The sequence below is a fragment of the Eptesicus fuscus genome, chromosome 13 (assembly GCF_027574615.1).
Source record: "Eptesicus fuscus isolate TK198812 chromosome 13, DD_ASM_mEF_20220401, whole genome shotgun sequence".
NCBI lineage: Eukaryota > Metazoa > Chordata > Mammalia > Chiroptera > Vespertilionidae > Eptesicus > Eptesicus fuscus.
The window spans coordinates 82,795,442-82,823,414 of NC_072485.1; the positions used below are offsets into that span (position 1 = coordinate 82,795,442).

The 27,973-nt window shown below is 62.7% G+C and overlaps 1 protein-coding gene across 2 annotated transcripts; it reads left to right on the top strand.

Moving 5' to 3' along the window:
- Positions 1-1,204: 1,204 nt before the first annotated feature.
- Positions 1,205-27,958, top strand: PTDSS2 (phosphatidylserine synthase 2). 2 transcript variants are annotated; one of them, XM_028136545.2, is made up of 12 exons: positions 1,205-1,532; positions 7,506-7,607; positions 14,751-14,833; positions 20,440-20,507; positions 25,001-25,135; positions 25,452-25,502; positions 25,765-25,878; positions 26,026-26,144; positions 26,549-26,663; positions 26,734-26,879; positions 26,963-27,148; positions 27,270-27,958. In XM_028136545.2, the coding sequence occupies exons 1-12, from the start codon at positions 1,375-1,377 to the stop codon at positions 27,427-27,429; spliced, it is 1,437 nt and encodes a 478-aa protein (XP_027992346.2). In that variant the 5' UTR covers positions 1,205-1,374; the 3' UTR covers positions 27,430-27,958. The 2 variants fall into 2 exon arrangements, with proteins under 2 accessions (XP_027992346.2, XP_054581458.1); XM_054725483.1 differs by lacking the exons at positions 1,205-1,532; positions 7,506-7,607; positions 14,751-14,833; positions 20,440-20,507 and adding an exon at positions 20,530-20,611.
- The last annotated feature ends 15 nt before the right edge of the window (positions 27,959-27,973 follow it).

A 27,973-nucleotide genomic window follows, 5' to 3' on the forward strand; every position in this document is an offset into this window, starting at 1 on the left:
AGGGGACAATTTGCGTATTAGCCCCTTATTATAAAGGATGCTGCTGTGAAAACGAATAAAACAAACCTCATTTAAATGGAGTCCGGAGGCCTGAAGGGGGAGCCCTCACACATAATTCCAGGTCAATTACACCCCAATGGGAAGAATCTCAGTTACAGACGCAACAGGCAAAGATACCTGCATTCCCAGCCAGATGTGTCCCTACTACCCCGCGGGGGAAGGCCCCAGCGGGAGGAAGGAAGGATTTCTCCTCGCCCAACAAGCCCAGCCAGTGGGAACCAGGGCAACTTGGCCAAGGAGCAGCCGCCACCGCCCCGACTCACTGTCCTCCAATGGGCTTTCGCTCACAGCAGCCTTTTTCTCTCTAAGTGACCTTCCTCTCCTCTGCCTGCTGGACTTGCCCAAAGTTCCTGCTATAGCACGTTTGTCCCAAATTGCAATCCTCTGCGGTTCCTGAATAAATCCACTTTTCTGGTAAATAACTGGCTGTTTTAATTTCATTTTTTAAAAAATATATTCTTATTGATTTCAGAGAGGAAGGGAGAGATAGAAACATCCATGGTGAGAGAGAATAATTGATCGGCAGCCTCCTTCACGCCCTACCCTGGGGATGGATCCCACAACCTGGGCATGTGCCCTGACCAGGAATCGAACTATGACCTCCTGGTTCATAGGTCAACGCTCAACTACTGAGCCACGCCAGTGGGCCTGGCTTTTATTTTTTTTTAATAACTGGCTGTCAACCTGTATACCTAGGAGGGGAATTGCTGGTCACATGGTAACTGTGTTTAACTGAGTTGTTGTCAGACTGTTTCTCAGAGTGGCTCAGGGCTAAGGTTTGTGCGGGGCGGTCTATATCAACAAATTGAGTCACCCCAAATCAACACGTCCTCACTACTCTATCCTGCAGGCTGGAGTCCGGAGATCCTGACAGCTCTGGTCCCTCGTAGCTGGGACAGGGGGTCCACCAGGAAGGCGCTCCAGGAAAGCGCGGGCGGGGCTGGGGGGGCGGCTTGGGTCAGGCCCCCTGGGGAGTGGGGTTAGGGGAGCCCCAGCATCAGGAGGCTCTCAGCAAGCCGCAGGAGGTTACCTAGCAACCGGGCGGCATCCTTCCCAGCAAGCACCGCTTCTAATCCTTGAGGTCGGAGACTACAAGGCCCAGCATGCCCCGCGGCCCAGAAAGTGCGGACTACACGTCCCACAATGCACCGCCTACCCTTTCCTAGCCGCCCCCAGCCCCTGCTCTCCGGAGACCCCGCCGGCGAGCGCCGCGACCCCTTCCCGGCGCTCCGTGCGCCGTGCGCGGCGCTCTCGCGGTGACCCGGTGAGCGTGAGGTCAAGGTGCGGGGAGGAGCGGCTCGGGGCCGAGGCGCCATGCGGAGGGGCGAGCGCAGGGGCGCCGGGGGGCCGCGGCCGGGGTCCCCTGTGCCCGCGGGCAAGGCCGCGCTGGAGGAGCCGCCGGACGGCGCGCCCGCCGGCCGCCGCAGCACCGAGTCCGAGGTCTACGACGACGGCACCAACACCTTCTTCTGGTGAGTGGCGGCGGCCGGGGGTCCGGCCGGGGTCGCGGGGGCGTGGCCACGTCGTTGGGCTCGAGGTGACGGGGGCCTGGGGGCCGGCCCCGCGGCTGCCCGGTGGTCCCGGCATCCCCGCTTCCCTCCCCCGGACCCCGGAGGACGTGCCTCAGCCTCACCTGAGACCGGCTTTTCCTGACCTCCCGGTGCAGAGTCCGCCTCTGCCCTCGTCGCGTCCCTTCACGGCGCTACCGCCCGCCGCTCGGGCGCCGGACCGGCCAGGGCTCCGGGGCGCGCGTCCCAGCCCCGCCTCGGGTCGGGCTGCCCCCGGGCTGCGGTGGGGGTCGCGGGGGACGGCGCCTCCGTTGGGAGAGCTCACGCTCCGGCTCTACGTGGGGTGGCCCTCGCGTGTTGGAGGGGTGGCCGGCAGGTCCCAGGGGTGCTCCCCTGCCCATGGCTCTGACCTTGGTCTAACCCTTCACCTCCCTGAGTCCTCTTTGCTCCGGGGGGGCGGGGAAGAGCCCCGCCACACGCGGGGAAGCGCCGGCGCTTTTCTTTGCGGGTGTCTGGGGTGTCTGGCGGGTCCCGCTGAGACACTGCTGGCCTGTGAGCCCGGGGGTGGAGCTGTGGCCTCTGCCCCCCGAAAGCCCCGGCAGAGAGAGGCAGCCCTGGCGGCCGGAGGGTGCCCCCCGGAAACGGCCCTCAGAGGACCCCGGGGTGGGACACCGGGGAGTGAGGAGAGCCGCCGGCCGCGCTGCCCCCGGGAAACCTCAGGAGACGGGTGTCGGGACCCGGGGTCCTGCTTTGTCTGACTCAGGGGAGATGCGGGGAGGCCGGTGTGGGGGCGTCTCTCCTGTGGGTGCCAGCAGCTGTTCCCTGTGGGGCGATAACATGCTGGGATGGGGTGGGGTGAGGGCCCAGTGGGCGGGAGAGAGGGATGGGGTGCCTTGTCCACAGGGGTGTGGCCCAGCGCTGCTGGGTCCTGCTGGACATGCTGCGGGGGCGGGGGGACGCACCATCTTCTCAGATGGCCGGTGACCCCCCGGAGACAGGTTCTGGAGCGCGCGGCCGGGCCCCTCCTGGGTGCCGGGGACGGTTCTGGAACTCAGCTGGCAGCTTCTGGCACGAGCCTGGTCTCCTGAGGCACAGAGCCTGCTGAAGGGACGGGGCTGTCCCCGCCCAACAGAAGCCGGGAGCACCCCCTCGCCCGGAGCCCGAACACGGTCCCAGGGCGCGTGGTCCGTGGGAAGTGGGGCTCCCAGACTGAGGCTGAAGCTGAGCCTGCCTGTGCGGAGGGCGACCGGCCAGGAAGGCTTTTCAGAAGGGGTGCCACGGGGCAGGCTGGTTGGTTTCGGGGGCCTGCCTTGCGGGTGGGGTGGGTGGTCCTGGCTCCCCACTGCAGGTGTGAGGTGCGCTGTGCTCTGGCGCCGCGGGGGGCCAGGTCTGTGTGCTGCCTCTGGGGCCTCGCCCTCGCCCGTGGGTCCCCCTGCCTGCCTGGCCGTCCTTCCCCCGCAGAGCTCAGCCGTTTGACCTCTGAGTTTTCCCGCGCTGACTGTGCTAGGACTTTAAAAACTCGTACTTCATTCCAGGGTTTTAATAGAAATTAACTAAAGACTAAAAATGCGTATTTGTGGAAATGACTACGTCCCGCCGCACTCGGGGACACTGTGCGGTTCGGAGTCTTGCTTTTAAGGTTTCCCTTTTCAAAGAAGGCTGGGCTTCTTTGGGGCCCGTGATGATGGTGGAGGCCACGTACAAGGATTTGGGGTTTCTCTATTACTGCTTATCAGCCACAGGGTGTGGGCTCCCCCAAACCGAGTCCATGGGAGGAGGGGTGAGGACCACAGGGTTCCAGGGTGGCAAAGACCCTGCTTCTTCTGTAATTGTGGTCTCAAGTGGGAGCACCCGGTGGCCACAGACACGGAGGAGCCACTCGAAGACGCGTCCGCTCACCTCCGGAGCTTGCTGGGGAGGTGCCGGCCACACGCCCCCTGCAGGTGGCAGGCCGCGGGGTATCGGGCTTCCTGGCTCCTGGGACATGGGAGTGCCTGCCGTGGGCTCGTGCCCTCACTGCCCTGAGGGGAGCACTCAGACCCACGCCCGCCTGCAGTGGGCCGCACAGGAGCCGGCAGGGTGCCGGGTGCTCTAGGCGCTCGGTCACTGTGGGCGAGGGGTTTCACCCACAGCTGGGAAGCATGACGCCCGGCTTCGCCCACATCTGTTGGTGTGCGGTCAGCGTCACCGCCGCCGCCCTGCACATCTGGGCCGGGCCTCTGCTCCGCCGCCGCTGGCCGAGGCGTTGTCGTGCACGTGTGTGGCCACACCTCTGTTTTCTCGAACGGGGTTGGCAGGCCTGCCTTCCTGCCCACTGCACAGTGAGTGGGTGACTGACAGCCGGGCATTTTCCACTCGCGGGCAGAGCGCCAGCTGTCCTCGCCCTCACCCTTGCTGAGCGACCGAAGTCACAGGGTTTCCAGCTGCTGTCGTCCTGTCCTGTCCTGGATCCCAGGGCCCACACCTTCCCCAGAGTGACCCATCAGCCACCAAAGCACAGGGTGCACGCCTGGCCCCGGCGGGGGGTGGGGGGTGGGCGGAGCAGTCTGCCTGCAGTCTCCTCAGCACCCCTCCCCCATTCCTTCCACAGGAGTGGAAATGGGCCGAGTGCGGGGCAAGGAGCATTTTCTGTTTAACCACACTTGCAAGTTAACACTTCTGTGCTCACTGAAAAGATGAGTCAAGTTGCTCAAGTCACCAAGTGGCAAAGCCAATGTTAAGTCCACATTTTCCTGCTGTGCTGCGTTGCCTTTCCGAGGGAAAGTCTCCAGGCAGGAAACAACTTCACACGAGATGGGAGGAGAGCACGGGCCAGCCTGGGCAGCGCCGGCCAGGGTGAGGGGGACCGGCCCGGTGAAGGGTCACATGGGGGCGCGAGCCTCGCCGTATAGATGCGGCTTCATCCTAGTAACCGCAGTTATGTCTGTACCCACACTCTGTCCCAGTAAAACTGGGCCCATCGGGTTGTTTCTTCGCCAAAGTGCTGTCCTAGTTAATACGTGGGAAGGCGCTCCGAACTGTGAATGCGGTGCCTTTTAAACCACTGCTTGTCAGCACAGCAAAATCTCAGGCTGTGCTTGGGCTTGTGAGCGCCGTCCTGGGATACCCACAGGGGCGCCCGTGCCTCTGAGGTCCCGCAGGGCTGGCCCTGCCCACGTGGAGGGGCTGGCTGGCCTGGTGCACTGCGTGCTGGTGGCCCTGAGGGGCACTGGCCGGTCCTGGGCCGCTGTCCCCATCTCCTCCCCGGGACGCCTGGGCCACGTGTTTTGTCGAAGACACTTGCCCAGCATTAGACCCTCTGGGTGGGGTGGCTGTCAGTCCCATGGCTGGGTCCCTGGGACGGTCCTGTCTGGTTCCCTGGTGGGCACCTCCTGCGTCCGGGTTACTTCCGTGGGAGTGGAAATGGGCCGTGTGCAAGGCAAGGAGCACTGTTGGCCGCCACGGGAGGTCGGGTGAACACTGGCCCACAGGGGTCCTGCTCCCTGCTCCTTCCCGGCCTGGTCTGGGGAGGGGACACTTCTCGGAGGCCTGCGCCCTGACCTGGTGCCCACAGGCGGTTTCATACTTTCTGGCGCGTTGTGTCCCTTAAGTGACCATACAGTGACCCTGACTCCAGGGCGTGCAGTTCCCTGAGCTTTCGCACCCGTGACTCCTGTAACCACCTCACCAGGAGGTGCGAGCCCGCCCTCCCCCCACGTGCCAGGCCTGCCCTCCTCCTCCAGACCCGGCAGCTGGTGCACCTTCGCTCCTGCTGAGCGGCTCCTGTGGGCTGTCTCTCTGAGTTGGGGTCCTGTGTCATCCCGGCATTCCCGGCATTCGTGGTTCTGACACGCTCGCACCCAGGGCCCGCTCTTCTGGTCCCCTTCCATCCTGCTTTCTTTGCTGTGTTCCGCCTCAGCCACTGTGTTCTTATTTTCTTCTTTAAAAAATATGTTTTTATTGATTGTTAAAGAGAGAGGAAGGGAGAGGGGGAGAGATAGAAACATCGATAAGAGAGACATCGATTGGCTGCCTCCTGCACACCCCCTCCTGGGGATGGAGCCTGCAACCCCGGCCTGACCTTTGACCAGAATCGAACCGTGACCTCCTGGTTCATAGTCGACACTCAACCACTGAGCCACACTGGCCGGGCACCATGTTCTTGTTTTCTGCCTCGTGTTTGGAGTGTTGCTCTAGGGCAGCGGTCGGCAAACTCATTAGTCAACAGAGCCAAATGTCAATAGTACAACAATTGACATTTCTTTTGAGAGCCATATTTTTTATAATTAAACTTCTTCTAACGCCACTTCTTCAAAATAGACTCGCCCAGGCCGTGGTATTTTGTGGAAGAGCCACACTCAAGGGGCCAAAGAGCTGCATGTGGCTCGAGAGCCACGGTTTGCCGACCACGGCCCTAGGGCTTCAGTGAAAGCCCCTAAGCCCTCCTCCTCAGCCACATCAGGTGCATGGCCACCAGACGGGGCTTCCGCTGGCTTGGAGGGCCGCGGCGCTCTCCCTGGTCCTGAGACAGCTGGCTGGTTCCTCCCTCAGGAGACCGAGAACAGCCTCACCCTGCTGACCCTGAGCCAGCTGCCCGTGCGTTGTCTGCTCTCTTCAGGGCCCATCTTGAGGCCCATCATTTTGTTAAAAATCTTCTCTCACCTGGAGCGACGTCCCCTCGCAGCCCTGCTCTCTTCACGAGCTGTGTGTCCTGTTGGGTGCCTACTTCTCTCTGCTTCTGCGGCGAGAATGACAGTGGTCCCCCGCTGGTGTTGCTAGGACAGCATATGCTTCAGAGACGCCCTGGGTCTGGGCTTGGCCCAATTGCTTGCTGTCTTGGTTTCCTCACCTGTAAAACAGAGACAGTAATGCTCTGATGCTCTCCTTTCCGAGCTGCAGCAAAGATTAAGAATGAAATGTGGCCCTAACCGGTGTGGCTCAGTGGATAGAGTGTTGGCCTGCGGACTGAAGGGTCCCAGGTTCGATTCCGGTCAAGGGCATGTACCTTGGTTGCGGGCACATCCCCAGTAGGAGGTGTGCAGGAGGCAGCTGATCGATGTTTCTCTCTCATCGATGTTTCTAACTCTCTATCCCTCTCCCTTCCTCTCTTTAAAAAATTAATAAAATATATTTTAAAAGAAGAATGAAATGTGGTAAAAAGAATAACACACGGAGAAGAGTCACTTCACATGCATTTCTGGTGCCCTCTCCTCCTTCCCGGTGGCCGCCGGCACTCCGGTGCTCCTCCCGTCTGCCGGGGCCTCCAGCAGTTCCCGCAGAGCAGGGGGTGGGCCGCCTGCCGCGTGCCCCGTGAGAGCCTTTCGTCCTGGAGGGTGTGCTCCCTGGCTACGGACTCCTCCCGAGAGGGCAGCATCTCCTGGAAATGGAGACACTGAGACTCCGGGTCCCGTCGTCTCTGCAGGGACCCCTGCTCGTTGGGGCCTGGGAGCTGGGCTGTGGCACCTTCGCAGAGGGCCCAGGCCAGTGTCTGACGCGGGCCACGGCGGCCCGCTTCCGGGTGAGCTGCCTCTCCTCCCACATCAGGCCGAGGGCCGAGCCCGGCGCGCAGGGTGGCCGGGACCAGAGCCCACGCCTCCCTCAGCGCCTCGCAGCTCTCCTGAGTGCAGGCTCCGTGAGGGGCGCCTCCTCGGTGGTCCTGCGGTCCCTCACCGCCTTCCCTTTCTTGTTTCCTGGGCTGTGGTCCTGGGAATCTCAGGTGTGGTCATGGCATGGCCCACAGGCTGGCATGACAGCTGCCCGCCCCGCGCAGCAGCACACGCGGCCCAGCCGGTCCTCTGAGTGCAGCCTCAGCGCTCCAGTGTGCTGAGTGCTCCTCCCCCCGAGTGCAGGGTCTCCCCCAAGCTCGGGGTCTCCCCAGCTAGGGACGCTCCGCCTGCTTTCTGAGTTGGGGGCGCGTGTCTCACATGAGGCCTGACGCCGCGGTGTGTTTGGTTTCAGGCGCGCGCACACCCTGACCGTGCTCTTCATCCTCACCTGCGTGCTGGGCTACGTGACTCTGCTGGAGGAGACGCCTCAGGACACGGCCTACAACACCAAGAGGTAACCTGCCCGCTGCCCTGCTGGGACGGAGGGAGGAGGCCAGCAGGGCTCGGGCACCAGGTGGGGCAGAGCCTTGAGGCCTGGCAGTGCCAGGGACCGCTGGTCAGCCGCGGTTGGCGGGACGGGCTGTAAACCCTCCCCGGGGAGCCAGCGCTGGCTTTTGTAAGTGAGGTCTGACACCTGCCGGGGAGTGTGCTGTGAGCCGCTAGGTGCGCTGCAGGTGTCAGCGGCCCGTGGAGAGGCCAGGTGGCTCCTGCCAGCTGTGTCCTGGGCCTGCTGTGGGGGGACTGGAGAGCCACCTGCAGCGAGCCTCGTCTCCCAGCTGATCCCCTGTTAGCAGTGGCTGCCAGGGGTCTGGCCTCAGGGCTGTGCTCCCTCAAGGAGCCCCGTCTTATCCTCACCTGTCATGCTGGTTCCACCGTGGGGCTTCTGCCCCTCTCCACGCCATCTCCCGGTCAGCGCTGCTGGGTCCTCTGCTTCACCCAAGCCTGGGAGTCAGCCCGGCAGTCAGCACCGCTCCCCCGGCTCTGCCTCCTGCTGCTTGTGCCTGCTCTGGCCCCGGCCCCTGATTGCACTCAGGCCTGTGGCAGGCTGGCCCTGGGCAGTGGGTCCTGCGTGGAGGAGGGAGTGGGGCTGTGCCTGGGCCCTGTGGCGGCCGGGACTGTGCTCTGCAGCAGGGCCCGTGGGGGGGACCCTGGACCTGTGGGTACGGGAGACACGGAGGCTGTTGGCAGGAGCCCGTTTGCCTGGAGGGGATTTCCAAGTAGAACTTGGCCTTTTCTGTGAGTTTGGCTGGATTTGTTGACTTGAAAAAAAATAAGTAATTTGACCAGAAAAAAATGGGTTTATTCGGGAACAGCAAAGAATTATAACTAGAATGAGCAAGTTACAGCAAGTGGAAGAAGCAGAGGAGAGAAGCGTTCTTTTAGGGAGAAAAGCGGGGATGTTCTTCAGGAAGGCCTGTGGAGGGCGGGAGGCTGCGGGCGGGACGGCCTCTCTCTGAGTCCTGGCAGCAGTTTCTTGGACACCGTTCTGTTGGGCCTGTAACTGGTGATCCTTCTTCTAGAGCCTTCCCGGGGTCCGTGAGGGAGCAGGGGGCTGCGTGAGGGCGCCTCCCTCTGGTGAGACTCAGCGCCAGCCAGGTTTCCTTTAGGTGTCTCGTTGTGTGGAGGGTCCAGCACAGCTGGGCAGGGAGGCCGGGCAGGACGTGGCCACACTGAAGGGGTGCCACCCGCTGTGGAATTGGGGCAGAGATGAGCAGTTCCGATGTCATGGGCAGGAACTGTCGCAGGAAGCCGGTGGCCCCCGCTGGAGTGGCCCAGGCAGAGTGTCCTGGGACGGGGCCTCCCCAGCAGGTGGCAGCACCTGGCCTGGGCTGTGCCCGGGCCCTGGCGGGCAGCTCCCTGCAGGGCTCCGATGCCCTCGGGCAGGTGCCACGCACAGGTCCTGCTTCTGTTCAAACACTGACACGGAACACCTTCAGTTCAGCTTGTGTGTGCCATTGTTCTTTTGGGGATTTAGCAGGCTGTCACTTTGGGGGAGCAGGGTTAATTTTCTATGCGTGTCACGTTATTGGTGTAGAATTTAACATACACGGGCCTCAGGCCGCCACCCCCTGTCAGCCAGGCCTCTTGCCCACTGCACAGCTCCGGGGGCGTCGCTCAGCGAGCACCTGAGTGCTGCTCCCACCGCACGGTGGTTGTGACATCACAGGGCGCCGCTCTGGCCCGGTTCGCTGCTGGGAGTGCCGCGGGCACGGCACACGTCCGTGGCCCATTTATCTGCTGGTGGCGTGGCGACGTTACTTAGTGGCATAAGTGTACAAATGATCCCCTGAAGACCAGGAAGGACCAGCCCCAGACGGCTCAGAAATGTTCGCAGAACGTACTGATGAGGGACTTGTTTCCAAAATACGCAGGGAACTCTTAAAGCGCCACCGGGAAACGCACACCGTGAAAGGGGCGGCCTGGCTGGCGGAGCTTAGGGGTTAGGGGGCTGGCCTGTGCACCGAAGGGTCTTGGGTTCGATTCCCAGTCAGGGCATGTACCTGGATTGCAGGTTCGTTCCCCAGCCCCCAGTCGAGTACATGCAGGAGGCAACCAATCCATGTGTCTCTCTCACCTCAATCAGTGACTCTCTCTCTTCCCCTCCCCCCTCCCTCCCTCCCTTCCGCTCTCTCTAAAAATCAGTGGGAAAAAATGTCCTCCGATGAGGATTAACAAACAAAAAGACTGATTATCAGCAGAAGGGTCTAGTTTCAGTAAATGGCCTACTCTTTGCCCAGGAGCAGCCGGAGCAGTGACTAGCCACTAGAGCAGGCTCCAGACTGAGCTCGACCTCGAGGCCAGAAAAGCCAAGGCCAGAGCTCGCTCGGGCTCCCCTGCGGGGCCTGTCGATGTGCGTGAGTTCCTGTCTCCTCCCGGTCCCCACTCTCTCGACTCCTGCACCTGCCAGGGAATAAGTGTTCAGTTCTGCTTACAAAGGTGCCACTTACCAAATTGCTCTAAGTTGTAGCGAAGCCAAGAGAACGTTGTCTTTGTGTCCGGGGAGAAAAGGGAGCGAGAACCGGCCGTGTTCCAAACAGCGGCACAGCGACGGCCGCCACCCCACCACGCGGGCCGTGTGGTCCGCTCGCTGGGACCCGGTTTCCGTAGCCTGTGGCCTGGCTGCTGGTCGAGGTGATGGGCGGCCTGACTCCAGGGGGTGTGCAGGCCTCCGGCACGCCGAGGTGCTCACGACCACGGGAGGCGGTGGACGGCGTGCCACGTGGACACCGTTTTCCACCAGCCCCGGCACTGCGAGGCCTCGCCCCAGCAGTGGTGCACGCAGCAGCACCTGACCTCCCGTCCTGAGGTCAGCGGCGTGGGGGCCAGCTCCCCGGCACTGCACGGGCGAAGGGGTGCAGACGCCGGGAGTGGGCGGCCAGGGTGCCCATAGGGGGCGCTGTTCAGTTCACAGCCGTGGTCACCCATCGCCCTGCCTCTGATTTAGGAGCAGACTGTGGCGTGGACAGGGCGTCAGGATGGCGGGCTGGCGCTGGGTGGGAGGACGGGACGTCGCCGCAGCAGCAGCACGGGCCCCGCCTTCGCACGTTGTGGCTGAGCCTTTGCGTTTCAGACGCAGATACGGCTCCTGCTGTGGAGAGCGGCGTTCTCACAGAATCGAAGGCCCGACGCGACCGCATAAACAGCAAGTTCTCTTCGAGCCGCGCGCTTTGCTTCCCAGGCAGGGAGTTTTCAGTGTCTTCTCGGGGAGACCAGGAGGTCTGTCCCTGACCGATCAGGAAGCGAGGCTCATCCACTGTTCGTGGGAAAGCTGTTTAACAGCCCTCCATCCGCTCTTCCCATCTCGGTCACACAGAGAACCTCCTCCCCAAGAATTCTCTTCCTGAACTTCTCACAGCTCTCTTTCTCCCTTTTAGCTCGTCTCTCGTTCTCTGACTCACTCGGAAATCACAGGACAAAATCACTGCCATGTCCCGTAACGAAAACACATCTCCACGCCTCCCACCTGTTTTTAAGCCAAAACACGCCCTATTTTTCTGGTGTACAAAGTTGTTTTCCCTACTTTATTATTATTACTAGAGGCCCAGTGCATGAAATTCATGCACGGGGTGGGGTGGGGTGGAGGGGAGAGGGTCCCCTCAGCTGAGCCTGTACCTTCTCCAATCCGGGACCCCTCGGGGGATGTCAGACTGCCGGTTTAGGCCCAATCCCGAGGATGGGGATTGGGCCTAAACCGGCAGTTGGACATCCCTCTCACAATCCAGGACTGCTGGTTCCTAACTGATTACCTGCCTGCCTGCCTGATCACCCCTAACCGCCTCTGCCTGCCAGCCTGATCGCTCCTAACTGCCCCCCCCCGCCAGACTGGTCACCCCCAACTGTCCCCCCCCCCGCCAGCCTCGTTGCCCCCAATTGCCCCCCTGCCGGCCTGGTCGCCCCACGCAGCCTGCTGTTCGGTCATCCGTCCGGTTGTTTCGGTCATGATGGCTCCCGGCTTTTTGTATATTAGGATGATTATTATTATTATTTGTGGTTTTAATTACATATATTGGAATTCTTTATAGAAACTTTAATTTCTGGTGAAAACTAAGAAGTAAGCAATTGTGAACTGTCACATCAGTGATCCATAGGTTAATAAATTTGTGAATACATTTCATAATTTCTAGAAATTGTGATTTTTCATTGTATGCTCTTTCAGTGAGGCACAAGACGTGTTTACTAAGAAAGCTGAATATCATTGGTTCCTCTGTGGTAAGACACTAAAGTAGATGAATCTATGTTCAGTAATTAATGTTTCATTATTTTATCTTATTTGGAAATGGTCTGGATATCCAGTGAATTTCCATCATTTAATGTAGTTAGTAAAACTTGAAAGTTTCAAAGAGATTCAGGAAACTGTTTTTAAGTGCACATCAAATATAGCCATTGCTAAAGACCTCACCCCAGCCCAGCCGGCGTGGCTCAGTGGTTGAGCGTCGACCTATGAACCAGGAGCTCATGGTTTGATTCCTGGTCAGGGCACAGGCCCGGGTTGCGGGCTCGATCCCCAGTGTGGGTGGTGTAGGAGGCAGCCAATCAATGATTTTCATCATTGATGTTTCTATCTCTCCATCTCTCTTCCTCTCTGAAATCAATTAAAAAACAAAATATGTCCTCAGGTGAGGATTAAAATAAAAAATAGAGGTCTTTTACAAATTAGTAGTATCAGCAGAGGTAGAGAATGCCACACAGCACACCTGAGCACACACAGATGCACGGAGACCTGGAGCCTGGGGGGAGGGAGGGGTCCCCGGGAGGTGGAGACTCTGAGGGTGTCTGGAGAGCTCGGTAAAGGTCTGCATGTGTCCCTGGCCCGGGAGCCTGGGGCCAGGGGAGCGGGTGTGGGCGCCTGTGTCTTCAGCCTTGGAGAGGCAGGTGGGTCAGCTCCTGCAGCTGCATCCTGGCCTCCCCGAGGTTTGTGAGATGTGTCATCTGCTCTGAATTCCCCAGGCTGGGTGAAAAATCAGTGACGTCAGGGGCTGACCTTCCTGTCTAACTAGCTACCCCTGACCGGCTTCTGTCCCTGGTGCACACGGCTCAGGGAGGGGCCTTTAAAAGCTCCCGCAGGCTCTGCGCCTGCGTCACCACATTTCTGGTCAAGAAGTCACTGCATCCTCTCAAGTATCTTAATGACCATCTCGGGTCCCCACCTGGGACGAGTGGGGACTTTCCTTTCCGCCTTCCTCTGCTCCTGTCAGGATTTGCTTTAGTCACCTGATTTCTCAGTCACCTGGAAAGGCTCTCACCTTTATGGCGTCTCCCTGGGGCCCCCCCCTTTCTGTTGTTACGTAACCTAACGTGTGTGTTTTTGTTTTTAATCCTCACACGGGCATATTTTTTTCCATAGAGTTTGAGAGAGAATGGAAGGGGGTTGGGGGAGAGAGAAACATTGACGTGAGAGAGACACATCGACTGGTTGCTTCCCACACACGCCCCAGCTGGGGCTGGGGAATCGAACCTGCAACCACGGTACATGCCCTTGACCGGGAATCAAACCCGAAACCCTTTGGTACGGGGTGGTGGTGCTCTAACCACTGAACACACTGGCCAGGGCTCATTAACCTAACGTTTTATTAGCACGTGTGGGGCTCCTGAGGGGAAGGGGAGAGAGGGAACTCAGTGAGGCTCCGGGCGGTTTCTGTCTGTGAGGCTTGTCACTAGATCTCTCTGCTCGTTTACAAAATAGTCTGGGCCTGATGGTGTCCTCGGTGGTTGAACATCGACTGAGGAACCAGGAGGCCACAGTCGGTTCTGGTCAGGGCACAGGCCCGGACTGCGGCTCGATGCCCAGCAGGGGGCGTGCAGGCGGCAGCTGCCTGGTCAATGGCTCAGTCATTGATGTTTCTGTCCCCCTCTCCTTCCTCTCCGAAGTCAATAAACATAGACTTTAAAACAATAATGATAACGCGGTCTCCTGTGGTTATCAGTGGAAGTGCCGTCATGTGGGAGCTGTCCGAACGTTTCTCAGGGGAGAAGCTTTTCCAGTTGAGGGTCTGTGTCTGTGGCCGGTGACCGTAGGGTCCGGTCGTCGCCCTAGCGTTTCCCTCTGGGGAAGGCTCCGTGGTGCAGGCAGCGCGGCCCGGCCACACTCCACCCCCGACGTGGCGAGGGCACGGGCGGCAGGAAGGCGGTGCGCCCTGCCTCTCCGGCTCCCACAGAACATGAGGCACCTCCCGCCGCCACTGGCTAACCTGGGGCCCCGAGAGGCGCTGCTGGGTGGGATTGTTCCAGAACCAACAAGTAACGCGGGTGGAGACAGGCCCCAAGGGGCACGCTCCCCGGAGGCGGGCGCCGTCGGAAACGGACACTGGGAACCCAGTCTGCCCCACTGCCCGCCTGGTGCGCCCGGCGGTGGGCCTTCTGGAGGTGCAGACCAGAGACCAAGCCCGGCTCCTGGGACACAGACCCGGACGGAAGGACGGCCTCGTGTGGTGAGCGCGGAGACTCAGCGGCGGCAGGCTCGGCAGCCGCTCCCGGGCCTCTGTGCCTGTGTCCTGTCCGCTGTAGTTCCTGCTGTGGCAAACGACGCCAGGGATGTGGACGCAGAAAAACGGCATCTCTGGGGGGGAAGAGCCAATGAAGAAAACCTAGGAGTGAGTCTCCACGCCGCGGAGCCAGTTTCACTCTCGCCAAACTGACTTCCGCAGCACCGAGGAGGAGGCCAGGAGGCCCCTGCTCCCGGCCACAGCCTGCGGGGCGCTCCGGCTGGCTCGCCAACGGGGGCGGGAAAACAACTCTCCTCCCACCTGTCTCAGCGTGCTGGCGGCACGACAGTCCCGGTAACCGGTAACCAAGGTAACCGGTAACCGAGCGGCTGAGCAGGAGCAAAGGACAGTTCACAGTTCACCACGGGGGGCGCGGGTCCAGGCGGGGCGAGCCCCAGCGTCCGAAAGGCCAAGCCGGCGCGGCGGGGCAGTGACTCGGGTGCACGCGAGCCAGTGTAGGGCCCTTCTCCGTGTAGGGCCCCAGCCTCGCTTCCAGCCACCCTGCCCCACCGGGGTCGGCTGTCACTGGGTGGGCCCCCCCGCCTCCCGCCTGGGAGAAGCCGGCGTGGACCTGCGCTTACACACACTGAGGGCTGTTTGTTCTTTATTCGCAGAGGTATTGTGGCCAGTATTTTGGTTTTCTTATGTTTTGGAGTCACACAAGCTAAAGACGGGCCATTTTCCAGACCTCACCCAGGTAACTTGCCATTTCGTTTTGTGTGTGTGCCCGCGCGGCCGTCCTGTTCTGCGTGGCTGCTCTGTCTGTGCTGCTGGGTGTGTGCCCTGCCCTGCCCTCCCGGCCAGCCACCCGCTGTGGCCGTCGAGGAGGGCGAATGGGGGTGTTCCTGTTCTTTCAGGCCCGCCCCGCCCGGCCCCCCCCGCCTCCGCCCCCGCCTTCCCCTGGCTCCTGCAGGGAGGGGCCCGGGGTGGCTCCAGCGGGCAGCCGTGCCTGGGGCGTGAGGTGTCCGCCCTGCCATTGAGGCCCTGTCTGCGGCACGTGGTCTCTGTCCCTGTCCCCCGAAGTTAGGGGGAGTCCTGACAACCCCGGGCCCCGCCTGCCCGTCTGCGTGTTAGGGCTCCAGCTCCCTGGGGGCAGCGGGCTTGGTTTCCCGGAAGGGTCACATGTAGTAACATGTTTCCTTCTGTCTCAGTAGGGTGGGTATTTATTGTAGAACATTTGGAAAATGCAAAAATATTTTTAAGTAAAAATAAATCCCACTCACCACATGACACTGCTAAGCTTTGGCGTGTTTGTAGACTTCTGTACGTACATTGCTTTACAAGTTGGAAGCGTGAGATGGCCTCGCGTCATGGATTTCCACGCAGGCATCTCATTTGTTTGACAGCTGGGTTCCTCCGTCCGTCCGTCCTTCCTTCCTTCTTCATCCTCACCGAGGATATTTTTCCCATCGACTTTTTTTAGAGAGGGGGGAAGGAAGGGAGAGAGGAGGGGGAGAGGGGGGGCAGAGATTGACGTAAGAGACACATCGATTGGTTGCCTCCTGGGGACGAACCTGCAACCAGGGACCTTACCCTTGGCCGGGAATCAGACCTGAGAACCTTCGATCCTTGGGCCGACGCTCTAACCGCTAAGCACCCGGCCAGGGCGGGCAGCCTGACTTATGGCTGCTTGCTCAGCCGCCCCCGAATGTGCCCAGTGAACCAGTCCGCGGAGGCTCCTCGGCCCCGGAGCTGCAGTGAGCTTCCCGCCGGCTGTGCGCACATCTGGGCTCTCCATCGGAGTCCCGGGGGAGGAGCCGTGACCGCCACTGGCCCGCAGAAGGGACGTGTTCGAGGCCTAGTGGGCACCGTGCTTGTGAGCAAGGGCCCCGTCTCCGAGCCCCCGAGTGGCAGGCCCCGCCGTACGGAGGGCTGGGGCTGCAGGCGGGCCCACCCGGAGCTGCAGGGCCTCCCCGCGGGGTCTGCACCCCCCTCCTGCCTTGGACAGCGTGCCTCCTGACCAGCCCGGGAGGTGAGACCACCAGGAGCGCACGGAAAGCCGCTGCAGGCAGGTGGTGGGCGATCTGGAAGGAAGAGTGAGGCTGGCTCGGAGCTCGGCCTAAGCTGGTCGGTGCCGAAGTCACCGTCATCTCTCACGGGCACCGGGCACAGACACAGGGTGAGGGGACAGACGGCCTGCAGGGCCAGCTGCTGCTCTGGCGCTTGGCCCCGGTCACCTGTGTCGGAAAGCTGCCCCTCTGGTGCTTTGGCGGGTGAGCCTGAAGCCGCCCCTGCAGAGGGCCGGGCGGGCCTGCCCGAGTCAGCTCTGCCCGCCTCTCCCTCGCTGGCTCCGCAGACTCCCTGTCCTTGGCCTGTGGTGTGGCTGCGGTGGAGCCGCCCGGGCACCTTCTCCCAGGGCCTCCTGAGCCAGTGGTTGGCAGGGAGCTCGCCACGCCTCCCGCCAGGCGAATGCCCGGCCCTGCACAGCACCCCGGGGGACGTGGGAGGGGGCTCTGGCTCCACAGAGGAGTGTTGTGGGGGCGGCCCCCCACCCCGGCGTCACTGGGGGGCGGCTCTCGGCTTCTCTCTCTGGAAACCTGGCCGTCCTGGAGAAGGCACTTCCCTTCCGATGTGTCTCCCTCCGAAAGCCCGGGCCAGACAGGGCGGCACGGCCAGCGCTGTCCACGGCCAGATTCGATGTTCAGGAAGAAAGTCGGGGGCGTCCTGAATCGGGGCTGGAGACCAACCTCCTAGTGGTGGAAATGGGGGTGCTGCTGGATGTCCGGGGGAGGGGTGGGCACCACAGGGTGACAGTGAGGGCGCTCTGAGGTCGCCCACCCTCTGTGCTGGCAGGCGCGGGGTCTGGGTGCACAGCAGCAGTGGGGGAAGGGATGCCTTCAGGCTTGGTGGGCGCCCGTGGGGAGCGATGTGTGGGGCACCTATAGGCAGGGAGGCCCCAAATCTTGGGGTGAGGGCAGCCCCCGTGATTTCACCATCAGCCCAGTAACTGCTATCGCAGCCCTTGGACCAGGGAGAATTTTCCAAGCTTTTGCCACTGTGAGCGCAAGGAGAACGCCCCTGTCACCTCGGCTGCTCCTGCCCAGGCCCAGGGCTCAGCCGATGCCCTAGCCCAGTGGTCGGCAAACTCATTAGTCAGCAGAGCCAAATATCAACAGGACAACGATTGAAATTTCTTTGGAGAGCCACATTTTTTAAACTTAAACTATGTAGGTAGGTACATTGTTATTAACTTAATTAGGGTACTCCTAAGCTGGCCTTTGCTAAAAAATCAAGGGGCCAAAGATCCGCATGTGGCTCGCGAGCCGCAGCTTGCCGACCACTGCCCTAGGGCACCCGCACTGCTTTCTGCGGGCCGCCGGTCTTCACGTGGCAGGGAGGGGAGGGTGACAGCTGTGACACAGACAAGTGAGACAGGACCACAAGCAGTCACCTCAGAAGGAACTGACCCGCTCACACCTCACCTGCTGCCCAGCCCGGCCCTCCCGGCCGCTCCTCCAGCACAGGACGCGCAGGCCCTGCGGGCTCGGCGGCCCAACACACTCTGGGGGCGCACCGCCTGGCGCTGCAGAGCCCTCACTCCCCACCTGGCACCTCCCCACTCCCCACCCGTCCTAACTGGGGGCACGCTGCACAGGGCGGGGAGCTGGAGACGTCCCAGAACGACCGGCCAGCCCCTCCCCTGGCCCGGAGTCCAAGAAGCTTGTGAGCCACCTTCCCAGTCCCCGGGAACTCGTTCTTCAGAGTCGGCGGGGGGTTTGCATCATCTGCAAAGGAAAGGAGAACCCTGGAGCTTTTATTAAACGGGGTTATCGGGGTTCTTGAAGGCAAGTTCCCCTTTGCGTTTTAGAGTAGCTGTAGACGCCCTCCCGTGACCTCCGCCCGCAGTGACAAGCTGACCTTCCTGCTGGGGTGCCCAGCAGCGGGGGAGAGAGGAGCCCGGCTGAGGCACAGCCTGCTGTGTTCTGGTGTAGCACATGCAGGACACACACACACCCACATCCCACACACACACCACACATATACCATACACACCACACACACACCCCTCCCACACACACCCCCACATCCCCACACACACACACACACATACCATACACACCACACACACACACCCACACACACACCCCCCCACATCCCACACACACACACACACACACATCCCACACACACACACACACACCCCTCACCCCCCACACACACACACCCCTCACCCCCCCACACACACACCCACATCCCACACACACCCCCACACACATACCATACACCCCCCCCACACACACCCCCACATACCATACACCCCACACACACACACCCACATCCCACACACACACACACACACACACCCCCCCACACCCACACACACACACACCCCACACCCCCCACACACACACACCCACATCCCACACACACCCCCACACACATACCATACACCCCCCCCACACACACCCACACACACACACATACACACACACCCCACACACACACACCCCACACACACATACCACACACACATCCCACACACACCCCCACACACATACCATACACACCACACACACACACCCACACACACACACATCCCACACACACCCCACACATACACACCCCCACACACACACACCCACACCCACACACACCCCCACATCCCACACACACCCCCACACACATACCATACACCCACACACACACACCCCACACACACACACACACATCCCACACACACCCCCACACACATACCATACACACCACACACACACCCACACACACACACACACACATCCCACACACACACCCCACACATACCATACACCCCACACACACACACCCCCCACACACACACCCCCACATCCCACACATACCATACACCCCCCACACACACACACCCCACACATACCATACACCCCACACACACATCCCACACACACACACACACATACCCCACACACACATACCATACACACCCCCACATCCCACACACACCCCACACACACACACCCCACACACACACACACCCCACACACACATACATACACCCACACACACACACCCCACCCCCCCTCACACACACCACACACACACACACACACACACACAGTGATGCCGTGTTTTGGTGACGAGAACATTTAAGATCTGCTCTCCTCACAACTCCACCCTAACAGTCACCACAGGGCCCCGCTCCGATGCCGCCGGAGACAGAGACAGGCCCTCCGGCCGGTGTCACAGTGGCCACGCTAGGTTCTCCCAGGGACTCGGGCCAGTTCGGCATCGGAGCCTGCGTTAATGTGTTCACCGCCAGCACCACAGAGGGAGCTGGTCCTCTCCCTGCAGAAAACAGTCTTACACTCACTGTGGTAACAGCGTACTGGAGTTACAAGAGGTTTTTTTGTTTGTTTGTTTGTTTTGTTTTTTTAAATACATTTTATTGATTTTTTACAGAGAGGAAGGGAGAGGGAGAGAGAGCTAGAAACATCGATGAGAGAGAAACATTGATCAGCTGCCTCCTGCACACCCCCCACCGGGGATGTGCCCGCAACCAAGGTACATGCCCTTGACCGGAATCGAACCCTGGGACCCTTCAGTCCACAGGCCGACGCTCTATCCACTGAGCCAAACCGGTTTCAGCACAAGAGGTTTTTAAAAATATTTTTATTGATGTCAGAGAGGAAGGGAGAGGGAGAGATAGAAACATCAATGATGAGAGAGAGTCATGATCAGCTGCCTCCTGCACGCCCCACACTGGGGGGGTTGAGCCCACAACCCAGGCATGTGCCCTTGATTGGAATCGAACCTGGGACCCTTCAGTCCCCAGGCCAACGCTCTATCCACTGAGCCAAACGGGCCAGGGCTAAAAGAGTTTCTTGATAGCCCTGCTAGTGTGGCTCCGTGGTTGAGCATTGACCTGTGAACCAGGAGGTCACAGCTTGATTCCTGGTCAGGGCACATGCCCAGGTTTTGGGCTCAATAGCTGGTGAGGGGCGTGCAGGAGGCAGCCAACCAGTGATTCTCTCATCATGGATGTTTCTGTCCTCCTCTCCCTCTCCCTTCCTCTCTGAAATCAATAAAAACACGAAGAAAAAAGAGATTTTCTGGACATGATCGAAGGTGTCCACCAGCCCCTGCCTGCGGCCCGGGGGGTGCTGAGCCAGAAGCACGGCTAGTGAGCGCAGGACGGCCCTCTGCGCTGCAGTGAGGACGGGAATGGGAGAACGAGGAAAACCTTTGGAGAGAAATGTGCTCGCATCTGAGGCGGGTCTTGCTTTAAGGAACCTGCTAGACGGAGAGGGGCAGACCTGAGGTGCGCCCAGACGGCGGGCCGGCTCGCTGACACTGTGCTCTGTCTTGCAGCGTACTGGAGGTTCTGGCTGTGTGTCAGCGTGGTGTACGAGCTGTTCCTCATCTTCATCCTCTTCCAGGTGAGCCGCTCCTCGTGGTGCGCCGGGACTTAGGTGATGGGAAGACGGCGGTGACAGAGGCTTGCACCGCAGCCCCTCGCGCTGTCAACAGAAGCCCGGCTGAGGTGTGGAAAGGGGGGCTTCGTTCAGGGGGACGGCCTGCAAACCGGGAACCGAAGGGCCAGTGCCTCCTGCAGGCACAGGAGAGGCTGTCTCTGCAGAGCAAGTTCTTTCCTGCCCTGGTTCCCATTGGCCCATTTCTGCGCAATGAGGAATCCAGATTTACAGTCTGATTGGCCAGCTTCCTGCCTTCTGATTGGTTGTAACGGAGCTGCTCTGATTGGTCAGTATGATGCAAATGAGGTGTAGCTGTGCAGCTTGGATTGGATGGTGCTGGTCTCAGCCTGTTGGTGGACAGGATACAGGAGCTGCGTTACAAGGTCTGCTCGGCCACAGGACACTGTGCAGGCAGGAGGCCCAGGGCTCGGTCAGAGGCTTGTCCCTGAAGTGCAGTCTGCCTGGGAGGCCTCTGTCCCTTAGGGCTGCCAGGTTCTGGTCATGAAATTTGCCTGGTTAAGCACAGGGAGTCCTCCAGGTCCACTGAAGCAAGGCTGAACCCCAACAAAAGTGAGCAGAGGCCCGGCCGGTGGGGCTCAGTGGTTGGGTGTCGATCTGTGAACCAGGAGGTCACGGTTCCATTCCCAGTCAGGGCACATGCCTGGGTTGTGGGCTTGATCCCCAGTAGGGGGCGTGCAGGAGGCAGCCGATCGATGATTGCCTCTCATCATTGATGTTTCTATCTCTCCCTCTCCCTTCCTTTCTCTCTAAAGTCAATAAAAGCTTTTTTTTAAAGTGAGTGGAGGCTGTGAGGGCCTTGGAACGCCACCTTTCAGCAGAAGCTGTTCTGAGCCCGGAGCTCCGCCTGGGCCTCGGGGCAGGGGTGCTGCGGGGGCCGCCCTGGCTTTGAGGCAGGGACTCGGCCGGGGCAGGACCAGCGCTGGGACAGAAGCACGGCTGTCCGGGACCTGGTGCTCTCCGTGGTCAGGCGGCCCGGCGTGCTCCCCGGGGTTCTGTGTGGCTCCGTGTGCTTCTCTCCCGCGCGGCGCGTCCTGCGGGCGGTCAGGGGAGGGTGGGCTGTTGGGTCAGCATCTGCCGCCTCTAGCGCCCGTGCTGGTACTGCCTGGGCGGGGTTGTGTCACGGTACCGTCTCCTCCTCCGGGCAGGCGGCAGGCCCGGGAGTGCTGACCCCTGTCCATGTCTGAGCACAGGTGGGACCGGGTGCGGAATGCTGCTGGGCCCTTGTTCTGTGATGCAGCCTCGTTCGCCACCAGAAGCCCTGCTCAGCAGCAGCTTCTCCGTTAGGGTTCCCGTCCCAGGACCCCACCGAGCACTCGGGGTCACACCTCCTCAGGCCCCTCGGGGCTGAGACAGTGATTGGCGTCGGGCGTCCCTTCGGAGGGAAGTGGAGTGGGAAGTGCGTGCTCCTGCTTTTCCAGGGGGTTTGACCCCCGAGGTCTCTTGCGGTTGCAGGTGCCTTTCAGGGTCCCCGTGTCTGTTTCTGTGGCGGCGAGTGGGGTGCTGACGGCCCCTGGGGTGCGGCCGGGCGGGGGCGCCTTCCACCGGGAGCACAGGGCCTCCGTCTTGAAGCTCAGGGAACGGCGCTGGCACTTCCTCGTGGTTCCGCCTCCTGGCATTGCGGGGGGCTCAGTTCCATGCCGCTGTGCTCGGCAGCGTTCTCTAGAAACGGCTCGTTTTGTGCGCGGAGCTCGTGGCTGGCGACGGCTGAACTGGCTCGTTGTGACAGGGCTTTGCCGCAGTTTGGGCGGGTTTCTGGGCGTCCTGTGGACACGGGTCGCGCCACCTGCACAGGGCGGCCCTGTGCCCTCCTCTCTGACCCGGTGCCGCCTCCCCTCTCGCCGTCACGCTGCCCGGCCAGGCCCCGCCGCAGCCAGCCTGGGAGGTGGGCAGCGGCGGCCGCTTTAGGGAAGAGCCTCCTGCCGTCCCTCCGAGTGCGGCAGTGGGGGCTCCCTGGTGCCCTGCGCGGAGGCAGCCCCCGCTCCCACAGGAAGTGAGTGTCTTTCTCCTGAAAGCGTGTTGGGGTTCGTCAAATGAGGTGAGCGTGTGGGTGTCCCTCTACGGCGTGATGTCTGTACGACATCAACTTGCTTTCTTATTTCGAGCCAACTAGCGTTTCGGGGACCCCCCCCCCCCCGCGTGGTGAGCAGCCCGGGGCTGTGCTCCTTGGCTGTGCTGAGGGCCTGCGCCCGTGCCCACCGGTGTGGGGTCTGGTGTGCTGTCAGCGTCACCTGGGATTTATCCGGTGTTTTCCTCGCGAGCTGACAGGTAAAGGTGTGAGCGGCCAGCATCACGGTCAGGTTCCCTCCCTGGGCTCGGAGGGTGTGGCTGCGCCCAGCGCCTCCTGCCCGCCGCACCCCTGGGCGGGGACTTGCCCTGCCCGCGGTCAGCGTCCGGCGAGTGTGTGAGCTCAGGGAGGCTGTGTGCTCTGGGTCGGACCCAGCACTTCACTGACTTCATTGCCCAGTGGCTTGGGCCGTGGGGAGCTCACTCGCGTGGTTCCTGCGCGCCTCACCCCCGGCTTTGTGGGTTCCGGGCGTTTTACTTGGTTTCGTCTGTCCTTTTGAGCACTTCCCTTCTCTCTGGCGCCAGAAGGACCGCAGGCCCAGCCTGGCATCCCTGCCCGCCGGACCCGGCCTCTCGCAGAGCCCGTCCTTCCCTGGAGGAAGGTCTGGGGGCCGAGGCCCAGGGGTGTCGGAGCCACACTCGTGTCTGTAAATAAACACTGCGGTCACTCTCACACCCTCCTTCCCTGCGTCCCGTCATGGGAGCCCCGTCACAGGGAGGGCCAGGCCTCACTGGCCTTTGCGGAGTGGCCTCACGGTCTGTCTGCCGCGGTGGCCCGTCCTCCGATGACTCTTAATCCATGCGGTGTTCACGCTGCAGGGCTGAGTGTCCAGGACTCTGCCCCTGCTGCTGGCCACTGGCTCAGGACTCGGCCCTGCCCACCCTCAGACCCCTGGTCACAGAGCACACGGTGACCTCCGCTCTGCCGCACATCCCTGTCTGAGGGGCGCTTCCAGAGAGCCCGGGCCTCGCCGTGGGACAGGAGGGCTCAGCCGAGGGGCAGGAGGGCTCAGCCGTGGGGCAGGAGGGCTCAGCCGTGGGGCAGGAGGGCTCAGCCGTGGGACAGGAGGGCTCAGCCGTGGGACAGGAGGGCTCAGCCGTGGGACAGGAGGGCTCAGCCGAGGGGCAGGAGGGCTCAGCCGAGGGGCAGGAGGGCTCAGCCGTGGGGCAGGAGGGCTCAGCCGTGGGACAGGAGGGCTCAGCCGTGGGGCAGGAGGGCTCAGCCGTGGGGCAGGAGGGCTCAGCCGTGGGGCAGGAGAGCTCAGCCGTGGGACAGGAGGGCTCAGCCGAGGGGCAGGAGGGCTCAGCCGTGGGGCAGGAGGGCTCAGCCGTGGGGCAGGAGGGCTCAGCCGTGGGGCAGGAGGGCTCAGCCGTGGGGCAGGAGGGCTCAGCCGTGGGACAGGAGGGCTCAGCCGTGGGGCAGGAGGGCTCAGCCGTGGGGCAGGAGGGCTCAGCCGTGGGGCAGGAGGGCTCAGCCGTGGGGCAGGAGGGCTCAGCCGTGGGACAGGAGGGCTCAGCCGAGGGGCAGGAGGGCTCAGCCGAGGGGCAGGAGGCCTCAGCCGTGGGACAGGAGGGCTCAGCCGTGGGGCAGGAGAGCTCAGCCGTGGGACAGGAGGGCTCAGCCGTGGGGCAGGAGGGCTCAGCCGTGGGGCAGGAGAGCTCAGCCGTGGGACAGGAGGGCTCAGCCGAGGGGCAGGAGGGCTCAGCCGAGGGGCAGGAGGGCTCAGCCGTGGGGCAGGAGGGCTCAGCCGTGGGGCAGGAGAGCTCAGCCGTGGGACAGGAGGGCTCAGCCGAGGGGCAGGAGGGCTCAGCCGTGGGGCAGGAGGGCTCAGCCGTGGGGCAGGAGGGCTCAGCCGAGGGGCAGGAGGGCTCAGCCGTGGGACAGGAGGCCTCAGCCGTGGGACAGGAGGCCTCGCCGTGGGACAGACGCAGGTCTGAGTGCCGCCTGTCGTGCAGCCTCTCTGCTGCTCCTTGGGGAGGGGTGTGGGGACAGGGTCTTAGTGATGAGCGTGTGGGGACGCCTCCTCCATCACCGTGGTCCCAGCGTGTGTGCTTACGTTGGTATGTGCGAGAGGGAGGGGCTTCCTGACGCTGTGTGACGTGGGGAGGGGCAGCGAGACCAGGGATCTGAGACCCCAGTGCTAGGGCCGCCCCGTTCCTCCCACGGGAGGCACACCCGTGACCCACACGGCATGGTCCTGTGGGGGGCGGAGCGTCACCTGGAGCTTGGGACTCGCCAGTCTGCTCAGCCCCAGAAGGGGGACGGGGTGTGGTCAACAGAAGCGTCGTCTGCGCGCCGCACCCGTCCACCTGGGCGGCTGGGGGTCTGCCGGGCGGGGCGCCGGCCCCTCACGCGGATGCTGGCCTTGCAGACGGTGCAGGACGGCCGCCAGTTTCTGAAGTACGTTGACCCCAGGCTGGGGGTCCCGCTGCCAGAGAGGGACTATGGGGGGAACTGCCTCATCTACGACGCAGACAACGAGGCAGACCCCTTCCACAACGTCTGGGTGAGGACGGCCGGCCCGGAGGGGGCGGGGCCGGGGCAGTGCGGAGCCGTCCCCAGAGCTGCCCCGTCACGCATGGTGGGGGCGGTCCCCGTTGGAGGGCACCCTGTGTCCTCGGGGTTAGGGTGTGTCCACACACGCCTCAGCGCACGTGTGTGAGACCCCAGATCGTCCCTGGGGCCTGGCAGGCGCTGTTCAAGGGGCCCTGGGGGCACGGGGCGGGCGGCCTCGGGCGGGGCGGACGTCACAGGACCCGTCCGGGCAGGGCTGGGGGGGCACAGGGAGGGGAGTGTATGAGGCCTGCGTCTCGCACCCACAGGACAAGCTGGATGGCTTCGTGCCCGCACACTTCATTGGCTGGTACCTGAAGGTGAGGCTCTCGTGGTCGGCTGGCATGTCCTGTTCGCCCCCCGCCCTGTGGTCTGGCCGTGGCTGGTCATGGGTCGGACTCTGATGAGCATCGGCCGGGGCCACAGCGCAAGACCGCCGGGCGCCCGTCCGCGGCATGTGGTGTGGGGGCCGTGAGATAATGGGGAAGACCCCGGCCTCACCCTGTGCCTGCCCTGCTCCCGAGTGAGCGGCGGCGGCGGGAGGGGCTGACGCAGCGGGCGTGCCCTCGCCCCGGCCCGCAGACCCTGATGATCCGCGACTGGTGGACGTGCACGATCGTGAGCGTGATGTTCGAGTTCCTGGAGTACAGCCTGGAGCACCAGCTGCCCAACTTCAGCGAGTGCTGGTGGGACCACGTAGGTGCCGGTGATGGGGGCTTCCGCCCTGGCCTGGCCTCAGGCCTCGTGTCCCGCACCCAGGCCCGCCCACCCTGTGAGGGAGGGGGAGGGGGGAGGGGAGGCCGGAGGAGCTACAGGGTCCACGGGGCTGCCTCCCGCCTCCAGTGGATCATGGACGTGCTGATCTGCAACGGGCTGGGCATCTACTGCGGCATGAAGACCCTCAAGTGGCTGTCCCTGAAGACGTACAAGTGGCAGGGCCTCTGGAACATCCCCACCTACAAGTGCGTCTGCCGAGTGCGGTGCTGCAGGGCCTGGGCATGGGGGGGGCCTGGAGGGGCCCTGAGGGCCAGGCCCTGTGCCATCCGACGCGTCTTGGGAGGGGGCAGACGAGGGTTTTGCCTCCTGGGCTGCCCGCGGGAACCTCGAAGGCCCTCCCAGGCAGGGCGTCAGCCCGTGCTGTCTGGCCACGGCCGCCCTGCTCTGAGGCCGCCCTTCTCAGGGCGTGGTCGCAGGCTCTGCCTTTTTATTTTGAATTTAAAGAAACAGTCCAGGAAAAGACCTGGAGGCCGGGGCTGGGGAGTGGGGTCTCCGCTCCTGTCCATCATGGGTGTCTTGGGGTGGAGGGCACGGGACTAGGAACCTGCTGAGCCCCCCCCCCCCCCCCCCGCCGCCCCCTCCGCTCCAGGGGCAAGATGAAGAGGATCGCTTTCCAGTTCACGCCCTACAGCTGGGTCCGCTTCGAATGGAAGCCCGCCTCCAGCCTGCGCCGCTGGCTGGCCGTGTGCGGCATCATCCTGGTGGTAAGGCCGGCCGCCTCCCGCGCACGGCCCGCTGGGCTCGGCTCGCCGCCCACACTCCCCTGTCCCCCAGTTCTTGTTGGCAGAGCTGAACACCTTCTACCTGAAGTTCGTGCTGTGGCTGCCCCCGGAGCACTCCCTGGTCCTGCTGCGGCTGGTCTTCTTCGTGAACGTGGGCGGCGTGGCCATGCGGGAGATCTACGACTTCATGGACGACCCGTGAGCCGCGGGCGGGGCGGGGCGGGCAGGGCCTGTGCCCACGCGGGCGGTCCGGGCCCCTCAGCCGCGTGCCTCCCCTGCAGGAAGCCGCACAAGAAGCTGGGCCAGCAGGCCTGGCTGGTGGCCGCCATCACGGCCACGGAGCTGCTCATCGTGGTCAAGTACGACCCGCAGACGCTCACGCTGTCCCTGCCCTTCTACATCGCCCAGTGCTGGACGCTCGGCTCCGTGCTCGTGCTCACCTGGACCGTCTGGCGCTTCTTCCTGCGGTGAGGCCCGTCCGGGGCGGGTGCAGCGGGTCGGGTCCTGGGTGGCGCTGTCCGCCCCGCTCAGCGTGCAGGGCAGGCCCTGGGGCCCCTGCAGGCCGAGTGACCCGCCCTACCGCCCCAGGGACATCACCCTGCGGTACAAGGAGACCCGGCGGCAGAAGCGGCAGAGCGGCGGTGACCAGGGCAACACTGGTGGCCACGTGGACAGGCAGCGGTCTGGGCCCGACAACCCCCCAGGGCCCCTGGAGGCTGAGAGGGAGGGTGAGGGGCACCGGCTCTGAACTGCCCTGCTCCCCACACCCGCCAGGACACAGGTTGTGTCCCCTCCTCCTCGGATTCCCGTCAGGAGCTTCCGACAGGCCTCCCCCTCCCCCAGCAACAGCGAGGCTCTGGAGGGGCATGGAGGAGGCCCCTCCCACAGGGCTGGTGTGCGTGTGGCATGCGTGCACACGCGTGCACTCCCCGGGCTCTGGGCGACTGGCTTCTCATGACAGTGTGGCTGGGGCGCGCCCTGGGCAGCCTCTGGGCCACATCGAGCCCTGGCGCCTAGCGGGCCGGGCCCCGATCCCCGCCAGCCCCTCCGCCCCGTGCCCCACGTGTTCCTGAGGGGTCCACCAGCTCCTGAGATGGCCGAGACGGGCAGATCCGAGCTGCAGCCCTGAGCCGTTTCCTCGGAGCCTTCCTCCTGCCCAGCTGACGCAGAGGGCATGGGTGGGGGGGGCTGTGCCCAAGGTTGGAAGGAGGGGTCCTGGGTCTCTGGCCCCAAGTTGGTCATCTCCATGAGCAGACAGAACAAATAAATGGCGATGGTCTGAAGCTCGTGTC